The sequence below is a fragment of the Sorex araneus genome, chromosome 2, assembly GCF_027595985.1.
Source record: "Sorex araneus isolate mSorAra2 chromosome 2, mSorAra2.pri, whole genome shotgun sequence".
Lineage (NCBI taxonomy): Eukaryota > Metazoa > Chordata > Mammalia > Eulipotyphla > Soricidae > Sorex > Sorex araneus.
Window position 1 is genome coordinate 299,344,923 of NC_073303.1, and position 16,302 is coordinate 299,361,224.

The 16,302-nt window shown below is 38.7% G+C and overlaps 1 protein-coding gene across 1 annotated transcript in view; it reads left to right on the forward strand.

Moving 5' to 3' along the window:
• Positions 1-11,906, forward strand: part of ZMAT3 (zinc finger matrin-type 3) — a 42,930-nt gene extending 31,024 nt beyond the window's left edge. Inside the window, exons 4-6 of the mRNA XM_055126686.1 lie at positions 1,426-1,592; positions 1,718-1,818; positions 4,646-11,906. Of these exons, the coding sequence (XP_054982661.1) occupies positions 1,426-1,592; positions 1,718-1,818; positions 4,646-4,854 (477 nt within the window). The 3' untranslated portion in view covers positions 4,855-11,906. The remainder of the gene's footprint in view (positions 1-1,425; positions 1,593-1,717; positions 1,819-4,645) is intronic.
• Positions 11,907-16,302: the final 4,396 nt, after the last annotated feature.

A 16,302-nucleotide genomic window follows, 5' to 3' on the forward strand; every position in this document is an offset into this window, starting at 1 on the left:
TGCACAGCTCCTCCCTCCCTCCCCTGCCCCCAGCAAAAACACCAACTGAAAATCAGAGGATGGGGGGAAATACCCCGAGATCTTCAGGCAAAGTCATTCTCGTTCTCGAAGTGCAGCTTCCCCGACGGGTCTCTGGAATCCGAGAACCACCACAGCTGGGAGTTGTCTTTCACTGACTTCACCCACCCGGGCAGAGTTTTCGCTGTATCTCAGGGCACCATCCTTTGTGAGTTTTGAAAGCAGCTATCTTGTCCGCAGAAAGATCTCTCCTTGGTGAAACTTGGGCTGTTCTTTTTTTGGTTTTTTTTGTTTGTTTGTTTTTTGGGTCACACCTGGCGATGCTCAGGGGTTACTCCAGGCTCTGCACTCAGGAATCACTCCTGGCGGTGCTTGGGGGACCATATGGGATGCCGGGGATCGAACCCAGGTCGGCTGTGTGCAAGGCAAACGCCTTCTCCGATGTGCTATCGCTCCAGCCCCTGGGCTGTTCTTAAAGAGCGCCAGGCCTTCTTATTTTCTTCCTTTGCTTCTGATAACTGTGCTTTCCAGACGCGTCACTGAATATTTATCCTCTAACCGAAATCTAGGTTGTCGTCTCGTTGTTGCTAACCCAGTATCGTGCCTGACGCGCATGCTGTCTTCACGCACACAGCAGAGGGCCAGTCGCGTGTTCCCCAACCTCTGAGCAATTGTTTGGGTTTGCTGGTTATTTTCATCTACTTCAGTCGGGAGCTAATTTGTGGGCTCTTCGCGGGCCTGGCTTATTTTTTAAAATAGATCTTTATAGCCTTCCTGGATTTGGCAGTTAAGTCTGATTTAGTCATTAAATAAAATGCGTGGACATGACTCGTGGGTAGATTTTACTCTTCTGGCAGTATGATCTTACACCTCAGCAGTGCTGCCCAAGTTATCCATGATCTTTAAAATTTTATTTTAAAAAAGTAATGAGGGCCAGAGAGATAGTACAGCAGGGAGGGCACTTGGCTTGCATTCGGATGAGCCAGGTTTGATCCCTGATATTACGCCTGGCCCCCTGAACATTGCCCGGAGTGGACACCATGTCTAGTGCCCTGAACACTGCCAGGAGTGATCCCTGAGCGTAGAGCCAGAAGTAAGCCCTGAGCACAGCTGGGGGTGGCCCAACCCCCCACCCCCGAAAGAAAAAGAATTGTTATCGATGGAAATAACAATGTGGCTCACCGGTTTGACTCACAGAAGACTGTCATGCAAAATATTATCTTTTAGCTTCCCACTACCCCCCCTCATACCCCGCATCCTCATGAATTATTTCCTTTCCTTATAAAACTGAGTATTTGTGTCATACTATAACCTCAGTTCTTTTTCCAAGTCTTAGAAGGAATTTGAAGAGAAGGTGGGAATGCACGCTACATGTTTCAGCCTTGTTTTTTGTGTCTTGGATGTTAGATGGGCTCCTTTAAGCCTGGAGGCCGAGTGATCCTGGCCACTGAGAACGATTACTGTAAGCTCTGTGATGCCGCCTTTAGTTCCCCGGCCGTGGCTCAGGCTCACTACCAAGGGAAGAACCACGCCAAGAGGCTGCGGCTGGCAGAAGCGCAGAGTAACTCATTCTCGTAGGTATTGCCCTTTGCTCGAGGCCAGAGTGTTGTGTGAAAACGTCCTTAAAGCAAAACAGGGTGGAAACGGATCCTGGTCTGGAAGTCTGACTCATAAAATTTTTTAAATTTCATTCCTCCAGGGAATCCTCGGAGATTGGGCCACGGAGGAGCCGGAAAGAAGGGAATGACTATAAAATGATGCCAAATCGGAGAAATATGTACACAGTCCAGAATAATTCAGGTATATCCTGCGGATACCCACATACCTTGGTTATACTCTGCAAGTAGCTGCCTTTGTTTTTATTTCCTTTAAGGGTAATAAGAGAGCCCTGAGAATTTGGGGTTAGCTGATGCTCTTATTTTATTTTTTTAATAGGTTAGTGGCTTTTCAAGCTGCTGTTTATTTTAGGTCTTAACTGATTTCCTTCTTAGTGTATTATTTGCTTGCATTTATTTCTTGCAGCTCTGGGGAATCAAACCCAGGGGCTCACACCTGCAAAGCAAGCACTGTCCTACTGTATTACATCTCTGGCCCCTTTGGTTTAGGGACCACACCTGGTGATGCTCAAAATGGTTACTCCTGGCTAAAAAGTCCTAATGGAGCTAGGGGGACCTATCATATGCTGGGGATTGAACCCAGGTTGGCCTCATGCAAGGCAAACACCCTACAAGCGGTACTGTCCCTCTGACTCCCCTGCCCCTTTACTTTGATGGGATTCTTTTTTGGGGGCGGAGCCATATCTTACTGCCCAGGGTATGCTCCTGGCTTTGTGCTCAGCTACCACTCTGGGCAGGGCTTAAGAAACAAACCTGGGACATCCCCATGCAAGGCAAGCACCTTAGCTGCTACACTCTCTCTGAGTCCCTTGTTGGAGTGGTTGGAACCAGTGTAGTAACAAGTATTGCCTGGGGAGTTTGTATAAACTGCCTATGGCTGAACTAGGACTGAAAACGTCTCAGGCAGTAAATCTGGGGTGGAACCCAGGCATATGTGTGGGGTTTTTTGTTGTTGCTGTTGTTGTCGTTTGGTTGGTTTTGGGCCACACTCAGCTATGCTCAGGGCTTATGCCTGGCTCTGCTTGGTGGGCTTGAGGATCTAATGGGTTGCCAGGAATCAAAATCAGGTCAGCCATGAGCAAGGCCAGTGCCGCACCCACTGCGTTATCTGAGAGGCCCTGGTGTGTGTTTTGAAACTGGTTGTCAGTGGTTCTGTTTTGCTCCTCCAGCTCAGAGCCACGAGTTTAGAAAGGTATTCTGCATTTTCTGTTTGTCCTGAGTAGTGGGCATAGCGGGCTGGAGTGATAGCACAGCGGGTAGGGTGTTTGCCTTGTACGTGGCTGACCCGGGTTCGATTCCTCAGCCCCTCTCAGAGAGCCCGGCTAACTACCGAGAGTATCTCGCCCACATGGCAGAGCCTGGCAGTATTTGGTATTTGTTTGATAAGACCAAAACAGTAACAACAAGTCTTACAATGGAGTCATACTGGTGCCCACTCGAGTAAATCGATGAGCAACGGGATGACAGTGGCAGTGATACAGTGGGCACAGTACTGAGTGGTCAGCTCCCTACTCCAGCAAGTGAGATATTCCCATACGCCAATACACCCACGTATCAGTACATCCACAGAATACCAGCAGTGGTCTTTTATATGAAACAGTAAAAATCATAAGAATTGGTGAAAGGTAAAGGCAAGAGAAGCTCTTAAAGAAGGACTCATAGAACATATAGTGTAATATGATTAGTAAAAGTCCTAACATATATCAGTTACAGTCATGCCAATTTATTTAATTAGTTAAAAGACAAGAATTGCAAAATTAGATTAGAACATTTATCTGAATTGTGGAAAACTGAAATAGCTATATTAATATTAGATAAACAACAGAAGACGGTGTAAACCTTTTTTAAAAATTTTCAAACTAGAATACAAATTAGCTGATCTGTCAGTATGAAAATAAGAGAACAAAACAACCAACCAAAAATTTGATTTGTGGAGAAATTTTAAAACACTTATACATGACTCGTGAGTCAAATAGGAAACCATTCTGTACATCAGAAATTTTTTGAACTAAATTGTAAATGCAAAGATAGGAAAATGCACAGGATGCAGCAAACGTAATACTTTGAGAACAGTCAAGATAATGGAAAGCAAAGCAGAACATAGGGTTCAACTTAAGTCATTTAAGTAAAAATGATGAAAGAAAATTGGCATTAATCCCAATGTTTCTGTATGTGTCATTCTAATCCCTTTATGCATATTCCTTAAAATAGAAATGGGACCATAGTTTATTATGTGCTTCACTTAGCTTATTTAATCAGATTTTCATGTAATTAAAGCATTTTATCTAACACCATTTTTAGAGACTGCTTGATTTCTCCTTGCACTTATTATTATAACTTTTCATATCATATTTTTATATTTTCTTCTGTCTCTTTTGCATTTTTAAATATTGATAAAGTATTGTTGATGACTTTCCTTGCAAAAATTCTCAGTATATATTTTTAAGGAGAACTCTTGGCAGTAGGATTTTGGATCTAAGAGTTGGCAAAAATTATAAGACTTTTAAAACTTTTAGTATTTTATTCACTTTGGGGCCAGAAAGATAGTATTGTGAATAGGACGCTTCCCCTGCAGGTGGCAGACCCAGGTTTGAACCTTATTATCCATATGGTTCCCAGAACTTGCCTTGAGTGTTTCTTGAGCATAGTGCCAGGAGTAAGCCCTGAGCACAGCTGCCTGTGGCCCAAAAGAAAAACAAAACAAATTTTTATTCACTCTTTAGACAATTACCACTTATAGTTTGGGTTTGGTTTTATAGTATTCTTGCTGACAGTACTCTACTGGAGGGAATATTTAAATTTTTTTAGATTTATAGGTTTATAAATGTTTTAGAGTTAACATTTATAAAATGTTCATTAACAATCCATTAACTTTAGATTCCTTTAAGATGCTCATCTATAAGTTTTTTAACTTGAATTTAGGGCTACAAATTATCATGACATTACCCCAGACTCTAATTCAGTGAGCGTTTTAAAAGTGGCGGCATTACATTCATCTCTTGCTTTCGCAGGCCCCTACTTTAATCCCCGCTCACGACAGAGGATTCCACGGGATCTGGCCATGTGCGTTACTCCAAGTGGCCAGTTTTATTGTTCGTTGTGTAATGTTGGAGCTGGTGAAGAGATGGAGTTCCGGCAGCATTTGGAGAGCAAGCAGCATAAAAGCAAGGTGTCTGAACAGCGGTACAGGAATGAGATGGAGAATCTGGGCTACGTATAGTGATTCCTGTGTTCAGAGCAGTGTGTCCTGTCGTTTGCCTTCTGTCAATGTGTCCTGCTCTGTGGTCCTCTGATATGAGTACATTCCTACGCTTACTGTTAGTACATGTAATCATGCCGTGGTACTATGAGATGTCAGAACTGGGGAAGGGCAAAGAACATGCTTCTTAGGGTCATCCGATGTTTTCAGGTTGGTTATGTCAAGCTACTTATTTATTAGAGCATGTGACCTACCTACCCCGTGAGAAACAACCTTTTTATCTTGAGCAAGTTTAGGTCGACTAGTAGCTTGACCACGTAGAGCTTTAACTATTTAAACTTGTCTTTTTTTTTTTTTTTTTAAATTCAGTTTTGTTTCATGGACTGTTAAATTCTTTTATTGAGTTCTTGCTCCCAGATCATGGTAAAAAATAGCTCAGCAGAGATTTTGGTTTTTCAAAACTTCTTTGGAACCACCACCTCAACTCAGTATCTTGTTACTAAGAGATACTTGACAAACTGCTTTAGGATCTTTCCATTTTCCCAGAACGTCCATGCCCCCACCCCGCTCAACTTCTTTATTTCCAGTTGTGAATTTCCCTCATTTAAATGTTACCTTCCTCCTCTTTGGCCCTCTCCCCAACCCCCAATGAATTATCTTCTCAATGAACTCCTTTTCATGGTCCATCTGGAAGTGGTTTTCCAAGCCCCTTGTTTGAATCCATTGAGTTGAAGCTAGACATGATTAACTAACGTTTCCCAGCTGTTTTTAGGAAAGGGCAATCTGTGTTCGATTTCCCTGTGTAGAGTTATTTCATGATATTAATGCACTTAAAGTCCCAGCCATACCTTCAATTTTTTTGATAATTGATTTGGCACACTCTTTTAGATATCCTACCTTACTTTTTACTTGCTTGTCTTCTCCATCTTGCTAGTTGTTTGTCCTGAAAAATGCGAGGCTACCTTATTTTTCTCATAGAAAGGAAACAAGACAAAGTTAATAAAATTTCTGTATCACTCACACTAGAAAAATTTATGAAACTTGGTTTCCTTCTTTATAAATTCATCTTCCTTGAAGGTAAGAAATTTTTTTTTGTAGATAACTTTAGTGCCCAACAATTACAGCAGTATTATTTTTGTTGTTCTTGAAATAAGAAGCTCTAGTGTATGTCTAGATTAACTCAATAAACTTTCACTAGCTGGATTGTATCTATTCCCTGTATATACATGGATAAGACCGGTGCTCATCCATCCTTCTTCTGAAAGACCACATTCATCAAGGGGTTTATACTGAGTTGTATTTTTGCACCATGTCCAATTTATACTTGATTGTTTATGTTACTCGTTAACAATAAAACCCCTCTGTTTTCCTGGATCACTCTGTAGGCAAAGAGATGGGGACAATAAAAATTACAGTCATCCTTCATTTCCTTTAGCATTTCTGGATAAATTGAACAGTCTTCATCAATGACTTTCAATTTCTGTGGACCCACGGACTAGCCAAGGTCTGTGGACTGGTAGTGGGAGCAGCTGTATTCAGCAGCATTAATTTTCTTGTAAACCAGAATTGTGGAATCTATGGGCCCCGCAGTTGAAATCCAGAGATCTAGATCCATGATTAGAAATCCTAGTTTTGCAATTTACTTCTAATACAATATGGAGTTTCTGTCTTGCGTGGAAGTGTTGGGTTTTTGAAAGAGAATTGTGTAGGAAATTTTTTTTTTTCTCCCGGAAACAAGAAATAAGGTGACTCTTCATAATCCTTTCTGCAGTAATCTGCAAAGTATAATGAATTAGATTCGGGTAGTTTAGAGTTTATTTTATTGGTCAGTAGGATTTTTGTTTTGCTGCTAAGTATATATTTTTTGGGTAGATTTTAATATTTCAGTGCTGGCCACTTGTTTCTATATTATTTAAAAATCTAGTTTTTCTCTGTATGTGTGTGTATGTATATATGTATATGTATGTGTATATATGTATTTATGTACATACACACACGTAAAACTATATGTATATAGTTTTATGTGAGGCCATAGAGATTTCATTGAATTCTTATTTCAGCTAAAAGTAAAGGATTAAAGGATTGTGGGTAAGAATTTTCATTTTGTAAAAGTGATATTTATCCACATTTAGTTTTTTCCTTGCAAATAAGATGAAAAGAAGGGTTATTCTATTGTAGCCACTTAACAACTTCATAATATATATACAAAAAGCAGTGGATTAAGGCCTTGATGTTTTTCAGGCCTTGTGTATTCAGGTTTCCAGTCTCCCAGTGCCCTTAATGGAATTTATGAATGCATAAACGCATTTTCTTTTAAAGAAAAAATAGATTTATAGTATTATTTCCTACTTGCTATATTTCTTTGCACTAAGAATGAGCTATGTGTTTGTTTTATATGACACTTTAGATGCCATATTGCCTACAATAACTCGGTTTGCTCCTTAATTTAGAGTTGATAAATAATTTCCATGATCACTTATAGGAGTTACATATACATCCCAAAAAGAAAATCACAAATCTCTGTGACAGTGGGCTGTGTTTTGGGCATGTTACCTTGCAATATTCTCCTGCATTCTTTGATGAAGCAAAGGGGGTCAGAGACTGTCAGTAAGAAAATGCCTAAATTAATGCATGGTACAATTTCTCATGGTACAATTTCTTAGGCTCATGAATTCCTTTTCGACAGTGCTTTTTTTTTTTTTCCCTGTCAAAGAAAGCCGTTGTTACTATTGCAGTCAGTGAAATGTGATCTTTATTGGTTTAATTTTGTGCAGTTTGGTCTTTCTCTATAATGTGCTTTAGATTTTGCTCCCTGTGCTCGCCAGGATTCATGTTGGTATCTTTCTACATGCTGTATACAAGGACAGACAGAAGCCTAAACTATGGAAAAACTTTAGTCAAATTAAATAGATTTCAGTAATCATCTGCAAGTCCTCGTGGCATCAGTGTCTCTTCTCTCTGTGAATATTTATGTGTGAGTTGTCACTCAAAACCAGTGTCAGAAAATAACAATGAGAACATCTTCAAAGATGTTGAGGGTAAGAAGTTGTAAAGGAAAATTTCCACGTTCTAATGAAAAGACTGGTTTGTATATGCCTTTGAAGTGGTTTCTTTTTTAAAAGAAATATTTAATTTACAAAACTGAGTGTGCCATGTAATTCTTTGGCTCCACACTGAACAAAAATGTTATCTTGTCTTTTAATATTGCATACTGCAACTTGTAAATATGTGCATGTTGCTTATTATGTTTGTCTGCTTGTCTCCTGTTGCACTGAATTCTGCAAAATGAATAAGTTTCTTACACCATTCATTTAGAAAAAGTTCCTTCTTCAACACCTCCTTATTATGCCCTCTTTTAGTTACTGGTAAATTGAGAAAACCATTTAGAAATTCTGCCACCCTGAGATTGAATGAGGTATCATGGTTACCTCATTTCATGTCTAATCATTCCATGTCTCATCGATCTAAACAGCTAAAAAGAAAGAAGAGATGTTGCAATTATTTTACGGTGCTGTTTTAAAGAGCTGTAATACTTGCTTATATCTGTATTTTGAACAAGGATAAGAACGTACATATATGTAAATCTTCTTCAGCAGATAGGATCTAAGGATTTGGTTGGTGGCTTGCTATCTTCATTCCCGAGTTGTCTGGGATTATAAATAATGACAGTTTGAGGACTGTGCTGTGATCTATGCAGATGAGTTAGACGTCAGTGGCGAAATGAAATTGCTAAGCATAGTATTGGCTACAGGGAGGTCCAGGAATGGTAAATTTAGAACCTAATTAGTTTTATTACCTCAATGTCAGAATTTAAGCTGGAAGTCTTCTCTAAAGAGCTTGGTGAAGCATTATAGAAAGGACTGTTGAACTGCCATAGAAATAGAGAAGTATTTTGTTAGTATAAAGGAAAGTTTATTGCAGGCTTTAGAACAGATGTTTAAAGAAGTTTCTACTTATCAACTGTTTTTTTTTAATCATCCATCCAAATCATCATGCAGTTTTATGATAATGAACAATGTTTACTGATTTGCTTTTCTGGCTGTGGACCCCTGCAGGTGTGATCTCTTATCACCCACCTAGCTGAATGGATAAATAGCTGTATAAATAATGACATCTCACAGACGTTTCTACTGATAGCTATTTGACTTTTTTTCCTTCTACAAATGGGAGAACCATTTGTAACTCCCTTTCTGGGTAGCTACCAAAAAATACTGGCTTCTGGTCCCATGTGACCCTGTCTCCATTCTCAAGCCCAAAATTTGAGTGCCTTTAGCAAATTTTAGCATTTTATAGAGAGAAGAAGTGATATAATTCATTTATAAACCATGAGTTTGAGAGAGAAAAGGTTTGTGTGAAATTTTTGTTCTCTTTTTTTTTTCCTTAATGTGCTTTCAGTTTGATTAATAAAACGGTTGTCATTATTGATCAGGAACTGTATACCCTAAATATGAATCCAGTTGTTTCAGACTGGTAACAGTCATTGATTCTTTTTTACCGCCATCTGTTACATTTATATTTCATCATGGTAGTGTGGTATTTTGGGAAGAGCTTTATACTCATGTTTGGAAAAAACTATTGCAGTTGTCTTTTTTAACTTGTCTGTTCTGTAGACAGGAGAGAATGATATATTTACATGTGACAAGGTCTCATTTACAGTACTTGTGTCATTTCATCTTCAAAGTCAAAATCTCCACAACTCAGATTTCAGGTTTTGGAGCATTATTTTCATTAATTTAAAATTTCAAATTGCCTGAGTACTTTTGAGTTTTAAGATACACTGCCAACTTAATTTTATTGTAGGGATATCAACATTTTTCTCAATATTCTATTGTGAAAAATTTCAAATGTCCATCATGTCAAAAAATTATTACAGTATACCTGTTACTAGATTCTATCACCAAATTTGACTGCATTTGGAATGTCACATATCTCTCCGTCTCCATTGATTTATTACTTTGAGTGTTAAAAAAATATGCATTTCATTGTCTATTACATTGCATTTTTCTTAACCACTCCAGATAGGTGTTATTAACTAGAATTTAATGTTTGTTTAAATGTTAATACTTTAACATAGTTTAACAAGTTGATAACCTGAGCCAATCAAATACCTTTTTCCCCTTCTGAACTTTAATCTTCCAGTTTCTATTTTCATACGTGTTTTGAGTGAGGGAAGACAACACCTTTTCAAATGGAAGTTTTCTATGTTGGTCATTTTAAATGCTTTCTGTCATACATCTTCAAGTTCTTGATAAAACACTTTTTCTTTGTCCCTCTTATAATATATTTTTAGCTGAACTATGCAGCCTCTTAAACTGTAAATTACATATTCTGATTTGTTAGATCAGCTTTTACCTCATTTAAATCTACTGCTGCTTTTCTCCACATTGGCACTTCTCCTTTTATTTCTTTAACCTGTTTCACCAGGAAGGAGATAGAAGGGAGTGGTCAGACCCATTTTTTGCTGAGCTGTTTTGTACAAGTTAAGGAGATCAGATGAAGTAACTTAGAAAGTTACAATCATTCGTTGATGTAAAGCCTTTGAATTCTTACAGAATTAAAATGTCCCATTCTTCCTCTAGTCATAATAGGATTAAAAATGATTGTACTGTACAGTAAGGTTTTGAAATTATGAGCCTAAGTATCCATTTTTAGCTTTACTTTATAATACTGCTTAGAAATCCATATAGCTTTATTATTTTTTTTTGCCAATTTTTGTCTTCGTGAAAACAATCTGAAGAATTTAAGTGACTTATTCAAGTCATAAAGATAAAATGGATAAGTCAGAATTAAAATTTTAAAACGTTCTTGACTCATACTCTTACTAAACTTATGGCTTCCAAAATAACTCCTTTAGGGCCCTTAAATGTTATGTTTTTACTAGATATTCATTTTTAGATATTTCATTATTCTTTGAACTTGAAGATACTGTCATAATCATAGTTACTCCTAAAGCCAATGCCGTTGCTGAAACTGTCACTCCATTATACACTGATGAATATTGCAGACTCATATCAATGTCTTCTGCATTTAAATGACCTTCATGATTCACTTATAACTCGATATAAGTGCTCAAGTGACCCCCTCACTAGTGAAAATGTTCTATATACATCATATGTATATTCTCTCTACATGCTATATTTTTTTAAGGAAAAATAACCCCATGTGTCAGGATGAAGGAACTCCCCTAGGGCCAAGCACACTTCAAGCAGTTTATTTCTACTCTGTTAGCCTGGCATTTACTGAAATAAAACTCTTTTAGAGTGTCTGGCCATTGTTTTGCCTTCTTTTGGTACTTGAGTCCCTTTCTGTGGTTTTGTAAACCTATGTGTCGTTTTGTACAAACTTCATGTGTCAGTGTTCCCCTCGTGGTAGCTTCTGCTGACCATACTTTACTTTTTGTCTGGTCTCTGTCTGCTTTGAAATGCCTTACTAGAATATGTTAGACTCTGCTCTAAAGCATTCCATGTATCTGCTAGGATGATGAGTTGCTTCTCTTGAATGTACGCTTTAGATCCAGAAGCAAAACTAACTTTTGCTTTCACTGTTAAAGGTTGCATTTTACAACAGCTAACTGCTTTAAATTAGAGAATAAAATAATGGAAAACCAAGGGAGACTCCAGAACCCTTTGATTAATGGCATGGCAAACTTTCAAAGCTGCTTTTGCAATTTCACTAGGGCAATAGCTCAGCTAAAGGATATATCTAAGAATGCCAGCACAAACTATGGAGTTGGGGTTGGCTTCTAAAATGTTCACTAAATGTCATTCTGGGTATGCAGTTGGGGCTAAGTGCCAGCCACTGCTATGGAAAACTACTTGTGTTCTGGGGCTACAGAATTTGCAAGTGTTGTGGGATTAAAACTAATCAAGTGCGAATTGTGAAATGGAAATTGTTCTATTGGTTTTATTATCTACAACATACTGAGTATAGAGATCTGAAAGTTATTTAAAATTCACATTGCTTATGTTGATGGCTCTTTTGGCTGTGTATCCTCATGTACTGATTTCTTGATAAAGGCTTGATGTTGTTATAACAGGCATTTTGTGTTCAGTTAAATAAAAACAATTTCTGAGTCTGGCGTGCATATCATTTCAGCATGAGTTGGAGATCCAGGGGAAAAGGTTTGTTTTCACTCTGAAATACTGTTTTTTTTTATGTTGATGTTTGATCGTTATGGATTTATCACTCATTGGTCATATATGAATTTGCCACACACTCCTGGAACTTATAGTCAACTGTGACGTTTGTACTAGAATTGATTGACGTCTGTAGTAGAATGTACCTTTTCAGCACTGAAGTAAGTTGGGGATTGGGACGAGTTCTCAGATTTCATTGATTAAAAAATGTATCTTCCAGTTCAGAGAAAAGTTGGACTTAGCAGGATCATAATTACTCTTTCGGGAAACAAACCTATTACAATGTATAGTCCTGGTGACCTTTTGGGCGTTTTCACATATGCTCATATGTACAGTGTGTTATTGGGTGTGGTCATTTAAACACTTTGAGGGATGAAGTATACCTTTGAATTGAAATGCTCCACCCCCTTTTAAAAGGAGTAGATATCTGTCTGGATGATGTTGTTATGATTTATTTAATTGGGATGCAAGACACATACTCTTACTGTCGTGGGAAAAATTCTTGTGTCTGCACAAAGAAATGTTTCTGAATGAAGTGAATAGATTACACTAAATCTCTATGTTGTAAAATACTGAAGGCATCCAGGCATCAGCACATTCTATTAAATCATCCCCAAGAGATTCTTTAGCTTTAAAGAAAGCCAGTATAATAGGTATAAAAAAAATTTTAAATCTCTAGAGCTTTTCAACTTTTCTTCAGGCATTTCTGAGGCTTATTCGTCTGCTGAAAATCCATTCAAAATCAAGTGCTGGGAGTTACCTTTGTAAAATGCCTGCAGTGTCGGAGGAGCAGTGAGGTGTTCCAATCCATTATTGATATGATTGCAGAGAAAAAATATATCTTTCTGTGATAATTTTTAAGACTTTCATTATCATCATTGGGATGAAGGAAGCATGTTTTATTCATTTTTTTATTTTTTATAATTTTATTGAATCACTGTGAGATAGTTACAAGCTTTCATGTTTGGGTTACAATCTCACAATGATCAAACACCCATCCCTCCACCAGTGCACATTCCCCACCACCAGTATCCCCGGTATACCCCCCCCCTACTCACCCTCCCCCTTCCTCCATGGCAGACAATAGTCCCCATACTCTCTCTCTACTTTTGGGCATTATAGCTTGCAACAGACACTGAGAGGTCGTCATGTTTGGTCCATTATTTACTTGCAGCACACATCTCCCATCCCGACTGATTCCTCCAGCCATCATTTTCTTAGTGATCCTTTCTCTATTCCATCTGCCTTCTCCCCTCCACTCTTGAAGCAGCCTTCCAGTTGTGGGGAAGTTCCCTTGGCCCTTGTATCTACTGTCCTTGGGTGTCAGCCTCATGTGATGTTATTCTGTACTCCACAAATGAGTGCAGTCCTACATCCCTCTCTTTCTGGCTCATTTCACTTAGCATGATACTCTTCGTGTCTATCCACTTATAAGCAAATTTCGTGACTTCATCTCTCCTAACAGCTGCATAGTATTCCACTGTGTAGATGTACCAAAGTTTCTTTAACCAGTCATCTGTTTTAGGGCACAGCATGTTTTACTCTTATCTCTGGAATACTTGTCAGCTGTTGAAAATTCAAAAAAATTTGAACTAGTAAAAAAGTGCATAATTATGTGAAGCATAAATGTTTAACAGAGATATGACTATGAATATTCCCCAAATCATCTAAAAATATAATTCCAGGTATGTATGTGCTTCTCTGTGAGAGAGAGACACACACAGGTGTATTGGAGAGGGAGTACATGAAATATATTTAAGGTGATCACAGTACTTGCAATGAAGTATTACCCCAAACCAAAGGCACTAGAAGAAACACAGCCCACCACCGATACTTTTGCTTGTAATTCATGTCTTTTTGTTTTTTTAATTTCATTTTTATAAAGTTGCTCACAAAATTTATTACATTCAATATTCCAACACCAATCCCTCCACCATTTCACCTTTCCACCACCATATTTAGAATTTTTCCACCCAACACCCAAAGTCTGCCCCTAAAGCGGGATATAAATAATTTATTTTCTATTGCTTGTTATGAATAATCTGCTAAAAATGATCAAAAAAAGTTTCCTTGGGGGAAAATGTGCGAAGATTGTTGTGTTTCACCCTGGAGCCATTAAGCCCTTGTATAAGAGATTACTAACAGATTGCTAAAGGTTGAGCCTCGTGTGCTAGTAAATGTGTGTGTGTGTTTAAATATATATATATGCCTTCCACTTTACACGCCATCAAATGTGGAGTGCTACTCTTAGGTATATCAGTGCATAGATGCAGCCACATGCTCCAGGATTTCTAAGATTCTTAAATAGGGTGATACAGCTTGAATTAAATTTTTAACTGGATAGTGACTTTGGGTCCAGAGGCATCACTGCAGCGTGTTGCTTTCTTCCGAGGTTTTGTTGTGAGTCTCCAGGTCATGAACGTTTATGAGCTTCTATGGTGTCAGAGGCAGTTCGTAGGTGTGACTGCCAGGCTCCCAGAAGAATAGGGGGATGGGAAGGGGGCAGGGGAGGTCGCCCATTCCTGACTCCGTGTGAGCCTGGAGATTTCGGTCACAAATTCTGCATACCTGGGTTTTTCAGCAAAGTCACTCATAGATGTAGCTTGTCCAAATCTGTGGAGATCAACTGTGAGCATGGTGGTGATTGGGTTCTGGAGGTTTTCAGCCACCGGAACTTTGTTGGGGTGGGTAGTGGGACTCACCTTTCCCCCTCTAGATTGTCCCTGATGAGATAGTCTGGTGCAGAGTCCAGAGGCATCTCCCAGGTGTGTTGTTCTCTTCCTCTTCCATGGTTTCTTTGCGACTCCTCACATGTCTTTTCAGAGCTTCAAATACGTTTTGACTGGAAGCTGTCCCTCCAGACAGGGACAAGATGTTTCTCATATTAGCTCCGATTTTTAATCTTTGCGAATGCCAGAGGCTCTTCACCGGATTTCTAGAAATAGCTTACTAGGTTATAGATTTGACCAAAGGTATCTAGTGCCACCCTGTGGCCTCTCTGAATCTTACAGTTTGCTGTTGGAATGTGGTTGGCAAGGATATCTCCGAAGCAGGCTCGCAGACTAAAATCCGCCTAGTGGAGGAGAGGAGTTTTTATCCTCAAGGCAACGACAGATGTATCATGGCTTTGGAGTTACGGAGGAGTTCATTCTTTTATAACTCCCACTGCTCAGATTATGCAGAGTGGGAAAAGAAGCTGGTTAGAAAGCACATTTATAATATATGATGTCCATATATAATATATACATGCTTGTGTGTATATGATTTTTATGGCATTTTGCTTTTTTGGGTCACACTCGGCGATGCTCAGGGGTTACTCCTGACTCTTCACTCAGGAATTACTCCTGGCAGTGCTGGGGGACCATATGGGATGCTGGGAATCAAGCCCCGGTCAGCCGTGTGCACGGCAAACGCCCTACCCGCTGTGCTATTGCTCCAGCCCCCTATTTTGCTTTTAAATCCATACATTTTGGGGTGTAGTGAACAACAAACATGCCAAAGAAATCCCCAAGCTGGAAAGAAACCATCAAAATAGACTTGAAGTATATATTTTATATATATGTATGTATACACACATATATGTGAGTTATATGTTGCTAAACATGTTTCTATCATGTTGACAACAAAAATGAACTAAAATTAAATACTGTCACTGTCATCCAGTTATTCATCGATTTTGCTCAAGCGGGCATCAGTAATGTCTCCATTGTGTGACTTGTTACTGTTTTTGGCATACCGAATATGCCACGGGTAGCTTGCCAGGCTCTGCCATGCGGGCAAGATACTCTCGGTAGCACGTGGCCAAAAACTAAATACTAAATATAAAAATACCAAAGTTTTCCCAATCAGTTTGGGGGAATAATAATGTTTTCAGCTTCAACAAGAGTGTTTTCAGTGATAAAGAAGTGACTTTAAGTTTTTGAAGATGGAAATTGTAGGATAACATTGGGTTTGTCCTTTCAGCCTCGACACAGGGAACTTAGAGTTATCAGGTTATACCCATCACAGTACTCCTGAGTCATTCCCATTCCTTTGTTTATCTGTAAACTCTTCTCTGCACCCTCCTTCCCAACCAGTTAATCACCTTTTTCCTAATCAGATTCTGTTAGTTTATAAGATCAAATCCTTCTAAGGACACTGAACTTGTAAGTTATGTCTTTTGCATAGTTTACCTTAAAGCAATGGCCTTTCTGTATGGACACAGGAACACAGTTAATATTATGCTTTTGTAACTTGAGAGTTGATTGACCCCGAATAATATTTACTTCCGGACATTTTCTTTCTTGACTCAGTTGCCCTTAGTTCCTAGCACCCCAAGAGCAGTATCCTGATG